Source organism: Lissotriton helveticus, chromosome 6 (genome assembly GCF_964261635.1).
Source record: "Lissotriton helveticus chromosome 6, aLisHel1.1, whole genome shotgun sequence".
Lineage (NCBI taxonomy): Eukaryota > Metazoa > Chordata > Amphibia > Caudata > Salamandridae > Lissotriton > Lissotriton helveticus.
The window spans coordinates 770,322,902-770,342,258 of record NC_136067.1 but is presented as its reverse complement, the minus strand read 5'-3'; the positions used below and the strand labels follow the sequence as shown (position 1 = coordinate 770,342,258).

Sequence of the window (19,357 nt, the reverse complement as noted above, 5' to 3'; positions counted from 1 at the left end):
GGAAATTGAAAATCCTGTGAGTGCGTGTATTCCTTACAACGTAAAACGTGGAGGTTTCGAGCAGAATATATATATATATATATATATATATATATATATATATATATATATATATATCACTCACTCCGCTTCCTGATGCACTTCGGAATCTCACCAGCCGGCAAGAAGTACACAGACACGGACCAGTTAGGTGCTGAAGTTTAATTGCAGAAAAAATATATATATATAGTTTTTTTTTTTAATGATGACCTCTGTCATTTGTTTAATTTCTTTTTTCCTAGCAATTACATTTTTCTTTTATTTTAGCTATTTTGAGCTTTCAAATTTTTTTGCTTTCCAGTTACACGAGGAGTTTGAAAAGTGCCAGAGACAACTGAAAGACCTGGTCCAGAAGCTGAAAGAATTACAAACCCAGGTACTTTTATTTTTACTGTTATTGACTGTGAATTAAGTTATTTGTAACTATATAATTGAAATACATTTTGTAGCAAGGGCGAGGTTCTACTCCTTACATGGGCTGGTAATGATTATCGGTAGTATCTGCTGGGTCTTATGAGGCATGCCACTATTTAACAGAGAAGACACACTGACCCAGTCTGCCCTGAGCCAGCTGCAGATTGGGAAAGCTGCCCTCTTGCAGTCAACATGTTCACATTGTAAGCGTGCATTGAGCTACTGCACCTGTCTGAGGAAGGATGTCTGGGTGGGCCCTAGAACCTTGGTTCCTGGGGCGCTCTTTGGGATCTACTGAGTGCTAAACAGAAGCACCCAGCCAGTGCTCCTCCTGATAGCCCACCCCCGCCCCCCCCTTGTGCCTGTGTCTGTAATATAGTGCTGGTGCACTTGCACAGTGGACCACACCACCCTGCAAACTATGGAATGCTCATTTGTGATTGTACTGGTGCACATCTTGTAAAATAAGACTCCATTATATATGCTATATTGGTGGGGTTTATCTGTCCTTTAGAGAAGAGATGGAAAGACTTTGTTCTCGTATGAGTTAAGAGTTTGTTTTAATTATTCAACTCCGATTAATTGTATTCTAGAGCGTTGCCATTTTTTTCTTAACCACATCGTAGCATTCACATATTTTTGTCACTTACTTTTTTCTCTTATTATTCTGAGTAGTGTGGGAAAAAAATCAGCTTTGTTTTATTTTTGTCTGTATAGCCCCAAATAAGTTGCTTTTAGCCAGATTAGGCTGTATTTGCTAACTAGAAGCAAATGAACAGTGGTTTAGTCAGTTGGTGTGACTGAACACTAGACTTTATATTCTTCATGTAAATTCACACACCATTTTGAGTTTCATTCTGCCTCTTTACATGTTCACTGATACGTTCATGACCTGTAATCACATTCTGCATGCCAAAAACAGCCATGGTAATAGTTACTTGCCTTGGTGCAAAAGAACCTTTCAGCACTACAATGATTCAGAAAAATGATTCTAAGGAAGGTCTGGTTGGGTCATTCTCATCTTCGATAACCGCATAAACTTTATGCAACTACACACATCCTTATTATTTCTTCTAAACTGCCTCTTCGTCCAAGGTGACACCTGTGCTTCACCACACCAAATTCCCTAGGCATTTGCCTGAAAATCTGACTTGAACGTCAGCGTTTTATCCATTAGCGATAAACGCACCTTCACTATGTATTTTTCATTCAAATAAACGAAAGATTTCAGAGACTGAACCTGAAATCAATCGCAGTGTGGATGTTAATTATCCACATTACATATGTACCTAAATTGTATCAGGAAAATGTTATTCTACTAGAGATTCTACACTATCTTATTGTTACACATATACTTCCCATGTGCATTGTAAAATAACACCAAAAAAAACTTGTTCCGCAATCAATGCCATATGTAGATGCAGCTGCTCCCATGGTAGATGTAAATTGGGACAATTGGTACCTCAAGCACACTTAAAAATGTACTCTTGTATGTAGAGTCTGTTTGAATAGTATAGCGAAGAGTAGGTATGCTTTTACAGAGTCCAATAGATCGCAGAGAACCTGTGTTAGCGGTTTTTCTGAGGTGGTGGTGTGAGACTCTTTCCATTGGGTTGAGTCGTGCACATATTGATGGCAAACAGTTCATTGGAACTATGAATAGACACACTTCCCTTTACATGCTAGGAATACCAAATATGTCGGTGCCTGAGTGCAACAATCTTCTAGACGTTTGTGAAGGTTTTGCTAAGGATAAGGAGGTCAAACACCCAACTAATTCAAATGTCATTTTGTATATTGAATTGTAATGGAATGTGTGGATGTTTCAGTATTATAGTTAATATGTGAAAAGAATCTTTAGAAGGGATTAAAGTTTGCATTGTTTATACTCTTTGTGATTTCTCCAGTTACTGAATTTTTATTATTTGATAACGTATCCCCTGATTGCTTTTATATATCTCAGAATTCGGGTCTGCAGACTGAGAACCTATGCCTGAAAAAGAACATCTCTGCACTCATCAAAACAGCCAGAGTTGAAATCACTCGTAAAGATGATGAAATCAACAGACTCAGCCAAAGGTATTACACCATCTCTTTGTATCAATGTATGTTTTCTAAAGTGTATTGGGTGAATTAGGGAAAACTAGGGACCAGGCAGTTGGATTTATTTGGTACAAAAGGGGGTGGTGATGGACGGAGCATCTGAATCAATCGAACACTCACACCCAGTCAAAATATCTGGGTTTAATCCATCACCGTTCTTTAGCCCACTCTGCCACCCCAGTTCAGACATGGCTATATGCAAATCAGTCTGACCCTGTGCCTCGTGGGAACAGTCCAGCCCGAACTGCCAAGCCATGTCTTCCCTGGACCGGAAACAAGCTTCCGAGGACCGGTTTCTGGCATTCCAGCCGTCTTCAGTCCGGCTTGCTTGAATCCAGTGGCAAAGTGAGCAAGGGACTCACGTCTGAGCATACCCTGCCACACTTATGGCGGCCAAAAGCGGTACAAAAGGGGGTGGTGATGGACTGAGCATCTGAATCAATCAAACACTCACACCCAGTCAAAAGATCTGGGTTTAATCCATCACCGTTCTTTAGCCCACTCTGCCACCCCAGTTCAGACATGGCTATATGCAAATCAGTCTGACCCTGTGCCTCATGGGAACAGGCCAGCCCGAACTGCCAAGCCATGTCTTCCCTGGACCGGAAACAAGCTTCCGAGGACCGGTTTCTGACATTCCAGCCGTCTTCAGCCCGGCTTGCTTGAATCCAGTGCAAAGTGAGCAAGGGACTCACGTCTGAGCATACCCTGCCACACTTATGGCGGCCAAAAGCGGTACAAAAGGGGGTGGTGATGGACGGAGCATCTGAATCAATCAAACACTCACACCCAGTCAAAAGATCTGGGTTTAATCCATCACCGTTCTTTAGCCCACTCTGCCACCCCAGTTCAGACATGGCTATATGCAAATCAGTCTGACCCTGTGCCTCATGGGAACAGTCCAGCCCGAACTGCCAAGCCATGTCTTCCCTGGACCGGAAACAAGCTTCCGAGGACCGGTTTCTGGCATTCCAGCCGTCTTCAGCCCGGCTTGCTTGAATCCAGTGGCAAAGTGAGCAAGGGACTCACGTCTGAGCATACCCTGCCACACTTATGGCGGCCAAAAGCGGTACAAAAGGGGGTGGTGATGGACGGAGCATCTGAATCAATCAAACACTCACACCCAGTCAAAAGATCTGGGTTTAATCCATCACCGTTCTTTAGCCCACTCTGCCACCCCAGTTCAGACATGGCTATATGCAAATCAGTCTGACCCTGTGCCTCATGGGAACAGTCCAGCCCGAACTGCCAAGCCATGTCTTCCCTGGACCGGAAACAAGCTTCCGAGGACCGGTTTCTGGCATTCCAGCCGTCTTCAGCCCGGCTTGCTTGAATCCAGTGGCAAAGTGAGCAAGGGACTCACGTCTGAGCATACCCTGCCACACTTATGGCGGCCAAAAGCGGTACAAAAGGGGGTGGTGGTGGACGGAGCATCTGAATCAATCAAACACTCACACCCAGTCAAAAGATCTGGGTTTAATCCATCACTGTTCTTTAGCCCACTCCGCCAGCCCAGTTCAGACATGGCTATATGCAAATCAGTCTGACCCTGTGCCTCATGGGAACAGTCCAGCCCGAACTGCCAAGCCATGTCTTCCCTGGACCGGAAACAAGCTTCCGAGGACCGGTTTCTGGCATTCCAGCCGTCTTCAGCCCGGCTTGCTTGAATCCAGTGGCAAAGTGAGCAAGGGACTCACGTCTGAGCATACCCTGCCACACTTATGGCGGCCAAAAGCGGTACAAAAGGGGGTGGTGATGGACGGAGCATCTGAATCAATCAAACACTCACACCCAGTCAAAAGATCTGGGTTTAATCCATCACCGTTCTTTAGCCCACTCTGCCACCCCAGTTCAGACATGGCTATATGCAAATCAGTCTGACCCTGTGCCTCATGGGAACAGGCCAGCCCGAACTGCCAAGCCATGTCTTCCCTGGACCGGAAACAAGCTTCCGAGGACCGGTTTCTGGCATTCCAGCCGTCTTCAGCCCGGCTTGCTTGAATCCAGTGGCAAAGTGAGCAAGGGACTCACGTCTGAGCATACCCTGCCACACTTATGGCGGCCAAAAGCGGTACAAAAGGGGGTGGTGATGGACGGAGCATCTGAATCAATCAAACACTCACACCCAGTCAAAAGATCTGGGTTTAATCCATCACCGTTCTTTAGCCCACTCTGCCACCCCAGTTCAGACATGGCTATATGCAAATCAGTCTGACCCTGTGCCTCATGGGAACAGGCCAGCCCGAACTGCCAAGCCATGTCTTCCCTGGACCGGAAACAAGCTTCTGAGGACCGGTTTCTGACATTCCAGCCGTCTTCAGCCCGGCTTGCTTGAATCCAGTGGCAAAGTGAGCAAGGGACTCACGTCTGAGCATACCCTGCCACACTTATGGTGGCCAAAAGCGGTACAAAAGGGGGTGGTGATGGACGGAGCATCTGAATCAATCAAACACTCACACCCAGTCAAAAGATCTGGGTTTAATCCATCACCGTTCTTTAGCCCACTCTGCCACCCCAGTTCAGACATGGCTATATGCAAATCAGTCTGACCCTGTGCCTCATGGGAACAGTCCAGCCCGAACTGCCAAGCCATGTCTTCCCTGGACCGGAAACAAGCTTCCGAGGACCGGTTTCTGGCATTCCAGCCGTCTTCAGCCCGGCTTGCTTGAATCCAGTGGCAAAGTGAGCAAGGGACTCACGTCTGAGCATACCCTGCCACACTTATGGTGGCCAAAAGCGGTACAAAAGGGGGTGGTGATGGACGGAGCATCTGAATCAATCAAACACTCACACCCAGTCAAAAGATCTGGGTTTAATCCATCACCGTTCTTTAGCCCACTCTGCCACCCCAGTTCAGAAATGGCTATATGCAAATCAGTCTGACCCTGTGCCTCATGGGAACAGTCCAGCCCGAACTGCCAAGCCATGTCTTCCCTGGACCGGAAACAAGCTTCCGAGGACCGGTTTCTGGCATTCCAGCCGTCTTCAGCCCGGCTTGCTTGAATCCAGTGGCAAAGTGAGCAAGGGACTCACGTCTGAGCATACCCTGCCACACTTATGGCGGCCAAAAGCGGTACAAAAGGGGGTGGTGATGGACGGAGCATCTGAATCAATCAAAAACTCACACCCAGTCAAAAGATCTGGGTTTAATCCATCACCGTTCTTTAGCCCACTCTGCCACCCCAGTTCAGACATGGCTATATGCAAATCAGTCTGACCCTGTGCCTCATGGGAACAGTCCAGCCCGAACTGCCAAGCCATGTCTTCCCTGGACCAGAAACAAGCTTCAGAGGACCGGTTTCTGGCATTCCAGCCATCTTCAGCCTGGCTTGCTTGAATCCAGTGGCAAAGTGAGCAAGGGACTCACGTCTGAGCATACCCTGCCACACTTATGGCGGCCAAAAGCGGTACAAAAGGGGGTGGTGATGGACGGAGCATCTGAATCAATCAAACACTCACACCCAGTCAAAAGATCTGGGTTTAATCCATCACCGTTCTTTAGCCCACTCTGCCACCCCAGTTCAGACATGGTTATATGCAAATCAGTCTGACCCTGTGCCTCATGGGAACAGTCCAGCCCGAACTGCCAAGCCATGTCTTCCCTGGACCGGAAACAAGCTTCCGAGGACCGGTTTCTGGCATTCCAGCCGTCTTCAGCCCGGCTTGCTTGAATCCAGTGGCAAAGTGAGCAAGGGACTCACGTCTGAGCATACCCTGCCACACTTATGGCGGCCAAAAGCGGTACAAAAGGGGGTGGTGGTGGACGGAGCATCTGAATCAATCAAACACTCACACCCAGTCAAAAGATCTGGGTTTAATCCATCACTGTTCTTTAGCCCACTCTGCCAGCCCAGTTCAGACATGGCTATATGCAAATCAGTCTGACCCTGTGCCTCATGGGAACAGTCCAGCCCGAACTGCCAAGCCATGTCTTCCCTGGACCGGAAACAAGCTTCCGAGGACCGGTTTCTGGCATTCCAGCCGTCTTCAGCCCGGCTTGCTTGAATCCAGTAGCAAAGTGAGCAAGGGACTCACGTCTGAGCATACCCTGCCACACTTATGGCGGCCAAAAGCGGTACAAAAGGGGGTGGTGATGGACGGAGCATCTGAATCAATCAAACACTCACACCCAGTCAAAAGATCTGGGTTTAATCCATCACCGTTCTTTAGCCCACTCTGCCACCCCAGTTCAGAAATGGCTATATGCAAATCAGTCTGACCCTGTGCCTCATCGGAACAGTCCAGCCCGAACTGCCAAGCCATGTCTTCCCTGGACCGGAAACAAGCTTCCGAGGACCGGTTTCTGGCATTCCAACCGTCTTCAGCCCGGCTTGCTTGAATCCAGTGGCAAAGTGAGCAAGGGACTCACGTCTGAGCATACCCTGCCACACTTATGGCGGCCAAAAGCGGTACAAAAGGGGGTGGCGATGGACGGAGCATCTGAATCAATCAGACACTCACACCCAGTCAAAAGATCTGGGTTTAATCCATCACTATTATTTAGCCCACTCTGCCAGCCCAGTTCAGACATGGCTATATGCAAATCAGTCTGACCCTGTGCCTCATGGGAACAGTCCAGCCCGAACTGCCAAGCCATGTCTTCCCTGGACCGGAAACAAGCTTCCGAGGACCGGTTTCTGGCATTCCAGCCGTCTTCAGCCCGGCTTGCTTGAATCCAGTGGCAAAGTGAGCAAGGGACTCACGTCTGAGCATACCCTGCCACACTTATGGCTGCCAAAAGCGGTACAAAAGGGGGTGGTGATGGACGGAGCATCTGAATCAATCAAACACTCACACCCAGTCAAAAGATCTGGGTTTAATCCATCACCGTTCTTTAGCCCACTCTGCCACCCCAGTTCAGACATGGCTATATGCAAATCAGTCTGACTCTGTGCCTCATGGGAACAGTCCAGCCCGAACTGCCAAGCCATGTCTTCCCTGGACCAGAAACAAGCTTCCGAGGACCGGTTTCTGGCATTCCAGCCGTCTTCAGCCCGGCTTGCTTGAATCCAGTGGCAAAGTGAGCAAGGGACTCACGTCTGAGCATACCCTGCCACACTTATGGCGGCCAAAAGCGGTACAAAAGGGGGTGGTGATGGACGGAGCATCTGAATCAATCAAACACTCACACCCAGTCAAAAGATCTGGGTTTAATCCATCACCGTTCTTTAGCCCACTCTGCCACCCCAGTTCAGACATGGCTATATGCAAATCAGTCTGACCCTGTGCCTCATGGGAACAGTCCAGCCCGAACTGCCAAGCCATGTCTTCACTGGTCCAGAAACAAGCTTCCGAGGACCGGTTTCTGGCATTCCAGCCGTCTTCAGCCCGGCTTGCTTGAATCCAGTGGCAAAGTGAGCAAGGGACTCACGTCTGAGCATACCCTGCCACACTTATGGCTGTCAAAAGCGGTACAAAAGGGGGTGGTGATGGACGGAGCATCTGAATCAATCAAACACTCACACCCAGTCAAAAGATCTGGGTTTAATCCATCACTGTTCTTTAGCCCACTCTGCCAGCCCAGTTCAGACATGGCTATATGCAAATCAGTCTGACCCTGTGCCTCATGGGAACAGTCCAGCCCGAACTGCCAAGCCATGTCTTCCCTGGACCGGAAACAAGCTTCCGAGGACCGGTTTCTGGCATTCCAGCCGTCTTCAGCCCGGCTTGCTTGAATCCAGTGGCAAAGTGAGCAAGGGACTCACGTCTGAGCACACCCTGCCACACTTATGGCGGCCAAAAGCGGTACAAAAGGGGGTGGTGATGGACGGAGCATCTGAATCAATCAAACACTCACACCCAGTCAAAAGATCTGGGTTTAATCCATCACCGTTCTTTAGCCCACTCTGCCACCCCAGTTCAGACATGGCTATATGCAAATCAGTCTGACCCTGTGCCTCATGGGAACAGTCCAGCCCGAACTGCCAAGCCATGTCTTCCCTGGTCCAGAAACAAGCTTCCGAGGACCGGTTTCTGGCATTCCAGCCGTCTTCAGCCCGGCTTGCTTGAATCCAGTGGCAAAGTGAGCAAGGGACTCACATCTGAGCATACCCTGCCCCACTTATGGCGGCCAAAAGCGGTACAAAAGGGGGTGGTGATGGACGGAGCATCTGAATCAATCAAACACTCACACCCAGTCAAAAGATCTGGGTTTAATCCATCACTGTTCTTTAGCCCACTCTGCCAGCCCAGTTCAGACATGGCTATATGCAAATCAGTCTGACCCTGTGCCTCATGGGAACAGTCCAGCCCGAACTGCCAAGCCATGTCTTCCCTGGACCGGAAACAAGCTTCCGAGGACCGGTTTCTGGCATTCCAGCCGTCTTCAGCCCGGCTTGCTTGAATCCAGTGGCAAAGTGAGCAAGGGACTCACGTCTGAGCATACCCTGCCACACTTATGGCGGCCAAAAGCGGTACAAAAGGGGGTGGTGGTGGACGGAGCATCTGAATCAATCAAACACTCACACCCAGTCAAAAGATCTGGGTTTAATCCATCACTGTTCTTTAGCCCACTTTGCCACCCCAGTTCAGACATGGCTATATGCAAATCAGTCTGACCCTGTGCCTCATGGGAACAGTCCAGCCCGAACTGCAAAGCCATGTCTTCCCTGGACCGGAAACAAGCTTCCGAGGACCGGTTTCTGGCATTCCAGCCGTCTTCAGCCCGGCTTGCTTGAATCCAGTGGCAAAGTGAGCAAGGGACTCACGTCTGAGCATACCCTGCCACACTTATGGCGGCCAAAAGCGGTACAAAAGGGGGTGGTGATGGACGGAGCATCTGAATCAATCAAACACTCACACCCAGTCAAAAGATCTGGGTTTAATCCATCACCGTTCTTTAGCCCACTCTGCCACCCCAGTTCAGACATGGCTATATGCAAATCAGTCTGACCCTGTGCCTCATGGGAACAGTCCAGCCCGAACTGCCAAGCCATGTCTTCCCTGGACCAGAAACAAGCTTCCGAGGACCGGTTTCTGGCATTCCAGCCGTCTTCAGCCCGGCTTGCTTGAATCCAGTGGCAAAGTGAGCAAGGGACTCACGTCTGAGCATACCCTGCCACACTTATGGCGGCCAAAAGCGGTACGAAAGGGGGTGGTGATGGACGGAGCATCTGAATCAATCAAACACTCACACCCAGTCAAAAGATCTGGGTTTAATCCATCACCGTTCTTTAGCCCACTCTGCCACCCCAGTTCAGACATGGCTATATGCAAATCAGTCTGACCCTGTGCCTCATGGGAACAGTCCAGCCCGAACTGCCAAGCCATGTCTTCCCTGGACCGGAAACAAGCTTCCGAGGACCGGTTTCTGGCATTCCAGCCGTCTTCAGCCCGGCTTGCTTAAATCCAGTGGCAAAGTGAGCAAGGGACTCACGTCTGAGCATACCCTGCCACACTTATGGCGGCCAAAAGCGGTACAAAAGGGGGTGGTGATGGACGGAGCATCTGAATCAATCAGACACTCACACCCAGTCAAAAGATCTGGGTTTAATCCATCACTGTTCTTTAGCCCACTCTGCCAGCCCAGTTCAGACATGGCTATATGCAAATCAGTCTGACCCTGTGCCTCATGGGAACAGTCCAGCCCGAACTGCCAAGCCATGTCTTCCCTGGACCGGAAACAAGCTTCCGAGGACCGGTTTCTTGCATTCCAGCCATCTTCAGCCCGGCTTGCTTGAATCCAGTGGCAAAGTGAGCAAGGGACTCACGTCTGAGCATACCATGCCACACTTATGGCGGCCAAAAGCGGTACAAAAGGGGGTGGTGATGGACGGAGCATCTGAATCAATCAAACACTCACACCCAGTCAAAAGATCTGGGTTTAATCCATCACCGTTCTTTAGCCCACTCTGCCACCCCAGTTCAGACATAGCTATATGCAAATCAGTCTGACCCTGTGCCTCATGAGAACAGTCCAGCCCGAACTGCCAAGCCATGTCTTCCCTGCGCCGGATACAAGCTTCCGAGGACCGGTTTCTGACATTCCAGCCGTCTTCAGCCCGGCTTGCTTGAATCCAGTGGCAAAATGAGCAAGGGACTCACGTCTGAGCATACCCTGCCACACTTATGGCGGCCATAAGCGGTACAAAAGGGGGTGGTGATGGACGGAGCATCTGAATCAATCAAAGACTCACACCCAGTCAAAAGATCTGGGTTTAATCCATCACCGATTTGCTCAAACGCTCCGTCCATCATCCCCTTTTGTATCGCTTTGTTCGCCCTAAGTGTGGCAGGGTATGCTCAGACGTGAGTCCCTTGCTCACTTGGCCACTGGATTCAAGATAGCCTGGCTGATGAGGATTATGAATCTGAAACCGGTCCCAGGATGCTTGTTTCCGGTCCAGGGAAGACATGGCTTGGCAGTTCGGGCTGGACTTTTCCCATGAGGCACAGGGTCAGACTGATTTGCATATGGCCATGTCTGAACTGGGGTGGCTGAGTGGGCTAAAGAATGGTGATGGATTAAACCCAGATCAGTTGACTGGGGGTGAGTGTTTGATTTGCTCAAACGCTCCGTCCATCATCCCCTTTTGTATCGCTTTGTTCGCCCTAAGTGTGGCAGGGTATGCTCAGACGTGAGTCCCTTGCTCACTTGGCCACTGGATTCAAGATAGCCTGGCTGATGAGGATTATGAATCCGAAACCGGTCCCAGGATGCTTGTTTCCGGTCCAGGGAAGACATGGCTTGGCAGTTCGGGCTGGACTGTTCCCATGAGGCACAGGGTCAGACTGATTTGCATATGGCCATGTCTGAACTGGGGTGGCTGAGTGGGCTAAAGAATGGTGATTGATTAAACCCAGATCAGTTGACTGGGGGTGAGTGTTTGATTTGCTCAAACGCTCCGTCCATCATCCCCTTTTGTATCAGTTGGATTTATTTGACATTCGTACTTTGGTAATCACTTGAGAACATAGGTTATTGTACACATCGCATCTAACTATAAGTTCTTGTGCACACCATTGAAGAATCTCAATTGATCAGTTGAGACTTCATTTTAATAACTCATAGAAGCTCTTCCATATTTTGAAGCACAGATATTCTAGGAGGTTTTAAGTTCTTTTTTTCAGGTTTTATGCTCGATACTATGATCTGTTATAAATCAGTTAATTGCCCAGGTAAAGTGCCCTGCTCGCTGACCTTTGTATATACTTCTAGCAGCCGCCATGCCATCTGTGAGCGATATTTTCTATAAAATTCAGCTGGGAGACCATCGCTGCTGGGAGCCTTGGCAGCTGCATCATAACTTCCTAGATCTGATCAATTGTCAGCGGGACATCTGATTCATCTGCTTGTTCTGATAAACATAATGAGTTCAGACAGTACTATTCGCAACTAGTTTACTTATACATAATATTCTGGGAATAGGGTTTGAACAGCTGATTTCTGTTTGTGTAAATAACTGTTGGCCATATTCCCATGGTTGCTTGTTCTCCCTCCAGTTGAACCAAGTGGGCCAACAGATGCCCCGCTTTATAATCTTCATGTGTTCCGCTACATGTTCCCTATAGTTATGCAGGTTCAGCCTATTGCTCAGTTATTTATGGTCCCATTTCATTATTAACCATTCCTGCCATCTCTCTTCTGAGCCCACTGCCTGATAAAATGTACATTCTGTCTTTGATACAAGTTAACTGGTTCTGCAGTGTTGCTTGCACCGTCTTATGTAGACCTTAAATGCCTCTCATTGTGTCGGCAAGTCACCTACAAAAGTCTGAATTAATTTTGTCAATGATTGCGGTCTTGAACACTTAGTCTTCCAACATCCTTGGTTGAAGCTGTCCGTTCACTATTCTGATGGGCATCCTTCCCCCCGGCTTATAGTGCATACTAAAGAGTTGTGGTATGACAAGGTATGAGATAAATATTCAGTGCCATGCAAAGTAACTCTGGTACTGAGAGATAGGAATATTGTATCAATACTTGTGTTCTGGTCATGAACGGATGAATTATGCGTGTTCCCAAACTGTTGGATGGAACACCCTTGAGCCGCCCACCTAGCCTCAGTTTTTAATCTAATTATAGTGTCTGCTGTCTTCATTGTTACTGGTCATGGGATGGGAGGGTGTAATCTATCCTTGTGTATGTCCACTACCAAGCTAGTAGTGGACTACTTCTGGTATATATGGATTCTTGGACAGTTCTATATGAAGCCCTTGTAACATTTCTGTTTGCCCTGTTTATGGAAGGTATAATGTCCGCATTTGTCGTTACCAGTCTTCTAAACAACCGATACCCACAAGTAACTACCGTTTAACTTGATGGGGTAGCTCTTGAAAGGGAACCCCATGATGAATCCAAACCAAAATCCCTGGTAATTGAAGAGTTCCATGTTGCAAACAACTGCTTCTGTCATTTGTGCTAATTTTGTTCTTCTCTGTGGTGGCGAGTGCCCTGTAATAGGGCAATGACTATCCCCACCTCCTCTTAAAATGTGTATGTACCTGGTCTCTCTTGACGACATTGCCCAGCCTCTGGACATTTCATGTTAATTGTAATGTGCTGGTTTATCTATACCTATTTAAGTAAAACCACCACCTCCATTTATCTGGTCTGTGTGCTGCCAGCTCTTGAATATTGAGCTCTAGCACTCGCTCTCTTGAGCACAGGCAAGTCCCCATTAGCCTCTGTGAAAGTATCAATACTGAGTTAAAATGTGCCCACTAAAAACTACCCCCACCACTCACTCCACCAGGACATTATACCTGGAGGGGGGGTGCCCCGTAGTGTGTGGTTAGGTACTTTGCTTTGGTCCAGTGCCCCTGGGTCCCTTATGTTCAGTTCTTTGGTGGTGGTGTGTCTGAAGTACATGTTTATTAAGAGTTCATGTTCCAGCACGAGGCCCAGAGGAACCCACTGTCTCCCCTCTGTATTTCAGTTCAGTATTTGTTCCCCCTTGATTCAACCACCGTCACCCAAGTAAACAAAAAGGATGTACAGATAATTTCTTGCTGTTGTCACCCAAGTATGTCTTCAGCAGTTGGGGACATGACATGAGGTCATGAACCCATACTCATTCTGTGATTGGATGACAGTTTCATCTTCAGTGTTGCCGTATTGTCCTATTGAGTCCATAGCCTGCTTGCTTAATCCGCAGCATAAAGTTGCCACCACCTAAAGCTTCTCTTGTCTATCCTCCTCTGCCTGTTTTGTTGTGGGTAGAGTGGACCTGTGCACCTGATGACTGGATTCTCTGTCTAGTGGTCAGCAGATGAGCCTCTTCCACCTAGGCCTAGTCTCCTAGTTCATCCCTTCCCCTGCACCCTTGTCCCTCTGCTCTGTCCAGTCCTATGCCATCTATTGGTTCTGTTAAGAAAGACTTATTTTGTTGTGTCATAATTTTAAGTTTGACTGGAAACAGCGAAGTATATTTCAGACCCAAGTCCTTTCTTTACCCCAAAGAAGGATGTTCTTTGACGTTGCACCACTAATGTGTATTCTGGAAATATTAATACTCTTCGGTTGCTGATGGTGAAGTGCAGCTGGATCCTGGCTGCAGTTAGGATCATATCAAGTTCCTTAAAGTATAGCCACTTGGTCACCATTTTTCTTGGGGAAGTCCCAGGCACTGGGCGACAGGCCAGGACCCTGTGTGCTGGCTTTACGGAGTAAAAAAGACAACTTTGTGGAGCGACTAGTCAATCAGCCATCTGGGTATTCGCACATGTTTGGGCCCTCTACACCCCAGGCAAACCTATGGTAAGAATGTTCCTCCACCAGGCTCGTTCCTCAACATCTTTACCATTCCTCTAAAACTTAGCATTTTGTCTGTGCTGACCTGTGTTTGGGGATCACCTGGCATCTCCGATGTCAGCTGTGGTGAGGCCTTTTTTCTGACGGTTTTTGAGCTTCCAAGATCAGCTTCTGTGGTCTGAGGTGTCCTGTCTGTTCTTCTGGCGCCTCTTTCCCCTGGACACTTGTGTGCAGCTCGGCAAGTCACTAGATGCATGAGACTGTCGTTCAATCCACCGTGCGGAGGTCAAGTCTCAAAGCTGTTTGCACTGGCCGGCAACCCACATGACTATAACAACCAAGTTTTTAATTTAGGTGCACAAACCGCCAGTTCATCCACAGCAATTAATGCCCCCTTCTCCTACCCCCCAACCTGCGCACCTCAGTTGTGTTTTTCTATTTCACATGATCTATCTGCTCCATATGGGTGAGGTACCCTTGTCCTGGGAGCATCTTCACAGGGTCGAACTGCCACGTGCCGCAAACACCAGTGGCCTGAGCTCTCTGTCTTTGTGATACAGGATAAAGTGACTTATCATCCCACTGTTCCAGAGATGACACACAACCAAGTCCAATGAAGAAGGGAGGAAAGAGCTCCCACAAGGAAGTAAAAAATACATAGGGGGTTGGAGGGGTAGGATTCAATCTTCTCAATTGTCCAACCGTAATGCTTCTATACCTGTGGCCCAGGTCTCACTTTTGGTATGAGATCATTATGCAGTGAACGTCTCGTCCACCTGCTCTAACAGCGGGAATCTTCCAGGGAGCAACAGGATGTTGTTCTATCCAGCCTTATTTCTTTCATGTAATGGCTGCCATTCCCTCAAGGACGCGTAGAAGGCCAAGCAAATCTCAGATCCTTCTGGTGAGCTGAAGGGGGTGAGGGGGGGGGGATGGGTGGATTGGCCTGGGCAAATGGTAGTGAGGGGAGGAGAAAGGGCAGGAAGTGGGGGGAAGGACCCTTTTGCCGTTATTAACTCACCTCGTCTGGGGCAGCGGTTTCTTCCGGCATTGGATTCAAGGCCTTTTCCGAGCCGCTCTGCCTGCATAGCAGTATAGGCATCCTCTACACCGGGCTCCCAAACACCACTGTGGATCATTCCCTGAGGTCTCTCGGGCTCCAGGCTGTGACAGCGCTGCAGCTGAGGGGAGTGCTTTCTCTTTCTCAGCTCCTCTCCATGGCGCAGTAGTTCCAGTAGAGCAGTGTCCTCCGCAGCAGACGACCCAGACTAGTCTCTGTACTGCGGTGGTCTGTTCCGCCATACCAGAGTACCGACTCATTCCTCTGCCTCCTGGCGTCTCGAAGTGATAGCGGGGTCTCCAGTTACACCGAAAACCAGCCAGCTGCCTGCCAGTGCAGCAATTATGTTTATACCTGCCTTATTACGCGTTTTGAAAGGGAGCCTGAAGCTTGGAGCCGAGCTAAATTGTCTAGTAGCCAGTGGGACCCCAAGAACAGTCTTCACATTCCCTTCACTGGTACTCCGTTTTCTTGGTTGTCCTAGCTTATCTGACCAGATCTGGTTCTGAAGCATCATTCATCTCCTTCAAGTAGGCCAATCCGATTTTGCTATGGCTGGATTTGCTGACCCATGTCAGAGGGAAGGATGAAGAGTCCCAGACCCCTTCTTTCGGTAGCTCTTTGAAATCCTTGGTTTCAGTTGAGCTATCTTCATTCACACGCTCATCTTGTGTAGTAATTTAGACCTTCCGGTATAGGTTAAAAAAATTAATGACTAGGTCCCAGTATAAGAGCAAGCGATTGTGTTTTTGCAATTGATCCTTGCTCAGGGGCACCAATCCTCACACCCGCACTGGGGGCAGTGGTATGTCCTTTGACAAATATTTGAAGTAGTATTTCATGTGGACAATCATGAAAAATATGGCACCTCTTGTGTCCTGCCCAAATACTTTGAGGGGAAAAGATGCTTTATTTCTGTCAAGGGTCATCAAACCTCACTTGTCTTTCTTTTCTCTGTTTGCGTTATAAAACCTAACGTGAGACTGTATACTCATGGTTCCCTATCCCAGCCCAGCACAGTCCTTGTGAACCACTGACTTGCAGGAACATGACACTAGTTCCATGGAAAAATCACCTTCCGGCAACATCGTCTCTGCCATCATGCATGTACACTGGGTATCAAAAGTAGCTCTTAAAGGGAAGGCACGTAGGGAAGGGGAACGGCTGGAGGGCGATTTGAAAGACACAAACATGAAACATTTTATTAAAGGATTTCCACTTTTTTGGGCTCAAAATAAATCGCGGATTTAGCAGTAGCTTATTCCTGATTCTCCACAGCTAGTCCACAGACCAGTAGAGTAACTGTTGAGTCTCAATTTGAATGAATTATGAAATTAAGTATGTTCCCACAAAGATAAAACGGATCATTATTCACACACAAGCACTTTGGGTCAGTACTGTTCTATAAGGGACAGTATTTTCTAAACATTAGTTCATACCGCAACAAGTTGATCTCCAAAGATTAACAATTCTCTGGTCTAAAGGAAGCCTTCATTAAAGTTCTGCAGTTCACCAAGCATCAAAATAAAGGCCATTTATATTTCCTTTTAGGTTTGTCACCCACTGGAAAACTCTCCGCACCGAGGAAGAAATATGCGACTCTTATTTGATTTATTATTTAATCGTTTCGCCCAAGCGAAACGCCTTACTGTTAGGTTTCTAACCTTTACGTTACAGCAGATATTAATGAACATACGTTCGTGTGTTAACATGCTTATTTTTTTACATTTCAGTAGTTAGCTACTGTAAAATGAAAAAAATCTACTTTTTCTCTGAATATATTCCTAGATTCCTTGACTAAAATATAGAAAATACAGAGTCCACGCTCCTACCAGAAAGTCATTGTAATCCTTCGAATCGTCAGGGAATCCGTATGAGACTTTTACCAGTGAATAGGCCCAATCACTGGCTCTTAAAGCGCTCTTTACTATGTGTTGCTGCCACCTAGAGGTTTTTTGTCAGGTCGACTGGGAAGCCATTCATAGATTCACCGGAATAGTGAGCACGACGAGCAACCTGTCGGAGCTCCAATTATTTTTTAGGTCGAGCCTAGAGTCAGCGCGCATGCGCTGCTCTGCGAGGCTTGTTGTATACCGTTTGTGTGGTTTGGCCACGCCCACCAACCACTTTTAATTGGTTCCTTCTTGTGAATTTCCAACTGCCTTTCTTTTGTGTCGTTGGTTAATGGTGCTATTTGGCCCACCTTTAGGTATATTTCTCACGCCCATGGCGAACCGGCCCTGCTACATGGGTCATGTAGCTTCAGGGCGTTTTATATTTGCAGCACACTCTTTTTTTAACATTGGTTTTGGACGGAACTCTAGTGCTCGTGTGTTGAGTCGCTCTTTGCTTCTTTGGTCAGCGGTTGCGTAGAGCTCTTGAAGAGACGTTTCCGTGGTGCTTTGCCACTAGTTTTAACATTTGTTCCATATTCATGGACTTAATTGTACTGTAGTCGTAAACACCCTGTACAACTACATTTCCAGTCAAGCTGCGTCAGCGCATGCGTAGTACAGCAATTTGTCATGGGACTCTGGGTCTCGGCAGTGAACATGCGCTTCCTGTCCGTGGCTGGGGGGCCTGACTACTGCGAGCCCCCAGAGGTGAGTGAGACGTAAATAACTCAATACCCGCTGGGATGATAAGAGTGTCCCTTCCCAGAGGAGATTACTCATCGCCCATGAATACTCCCATTGCTCTTTGTTCCAGTGCAATAGCTCAGGTTAATGTGCCTGCTGCCGAGAGCGTGAATGAGACAGAGATAGTTTGTGTGTGTATGCTGCAAATGTTAGGTGCAACCCTGGCTGGTCCGATACAACTTTCCAAATGGAAGTACGTTTCTCCATATGGTATGGACTACCTCCAGCGTGCTATCGGTTGGAGTGTTGTGTATGCTTCCTCTAACTGCTGCATAACATATAGTTTGCTTTTGTCAGGCAGTAGTGGGGAACCTAGATACAGAGATGCCATGGGGGTGTTACACCTGAGAGCGTGGTATTTCCGTAAACAACATGTGATGAAGGAATTGACGCTCCACAGCCCCAGTGTCTGTGATTTTGGGCTCTGCTGTGACCTTGAAAGGGAGGGGAGGGCAGTAGACACCCCACCCTTCCAGGCATGTGACCTCTTTCGCATATAGTTATGGCGCATATCACCCATACACCTCCCACCCCTTTTGTTGGACTCCTTTATCTGTCTGGACCTAGCTTACTGTGTGATAACTTGTCTGAGTCCTCTAAGTGAACCTGCAGATAACTCTTACTGAGCACTCTGACCCCACTCCTGTGTGGCAGTGGACCACACCATCATATGCCGTATACCCCCCGGCACTACGTATTATTGGGCTGTTCCACTGTGCAAGAGTTATTCATTTCTTACCAGAGTTCTCTGACCTCAGCCCCCTAGGATACAGTACCAGTACATCCTACGTTCTCTGGCCCCAGTCCCCTTGGAATAGATGCCAGCCGCCCCCACCCTACGTCATCTGATGCTAGCTCCCTTCAATTACCTTCATGCGCCCTATGTCACCATCCCACTTGGGTTATTTATTGGTGCTTTATTTTTATTTTAAACAAGAGTGCCGCTTAGAAACTGCTTCGGTTAGTGGGCGAGAACTGTTCTTTACTGCATGCTGTAAAGCAGCTCCTCTGGAGCTGTAATAAAAGCTGCCCCTTATCTCTGGCTGCCACTCCAATATCACACACATCACAAAATACAGCTTCCAAGTTTTCAGTATGCGCACTTGTGAAATTCACATGTCTCATGTGTAACACTTTGAGGGATACTCAGTCACAAGCAACTGAAAAAGAAAACGGTGCAGAGCATAACGTTTAATCCTTAGGTTTTTTTGGAACCAAGGATCTTCAGCGCTTAACATTGTGAGCTGCACAACTACCAGAACACACAGGAAGAAACATTATTTCATTAACTACTCACACCTAATTTAGGATCATCTGGAATCACCAAAGTTGCCCCAGTTTAGGTTGCAGTCTAGTTTACCCTTTGGGACTTAGTTCATAGCCAAGGTGAAAACCTCACTCCGTTTGCTT

The 19,357-nt window shown here is 47.9% G+C and overlaps 1 protein-coding gene across 5 annotated transcripts in view; it reads left to right on the top strand.

Moving 5' to 3' along the window:
* Nucleotides 1–19,357, top strand: part of CASP8AP2 (caspase 8 associated protein 2) — a 200,672-nt gene that overhangs the window by 89,616 nt on the left and 91,699 nt on the right. For all 5 annotated transcript variants that reach the window (XM_078648263.1, XM_078648261.1, XM_078648260.1 and 2 more), the window contains exons 5-6: nt 341–415; nt 2,417–2,532. In XM_078648263.1, the coding sequence (XP_078504389.1) occupies nt 341–415; nt 2,417–2,532 (191 nt within the window). The remainder of the gene's footprint in view (nt 1–340; nt 416–2,416; nt 2,533–19,357) is intronic.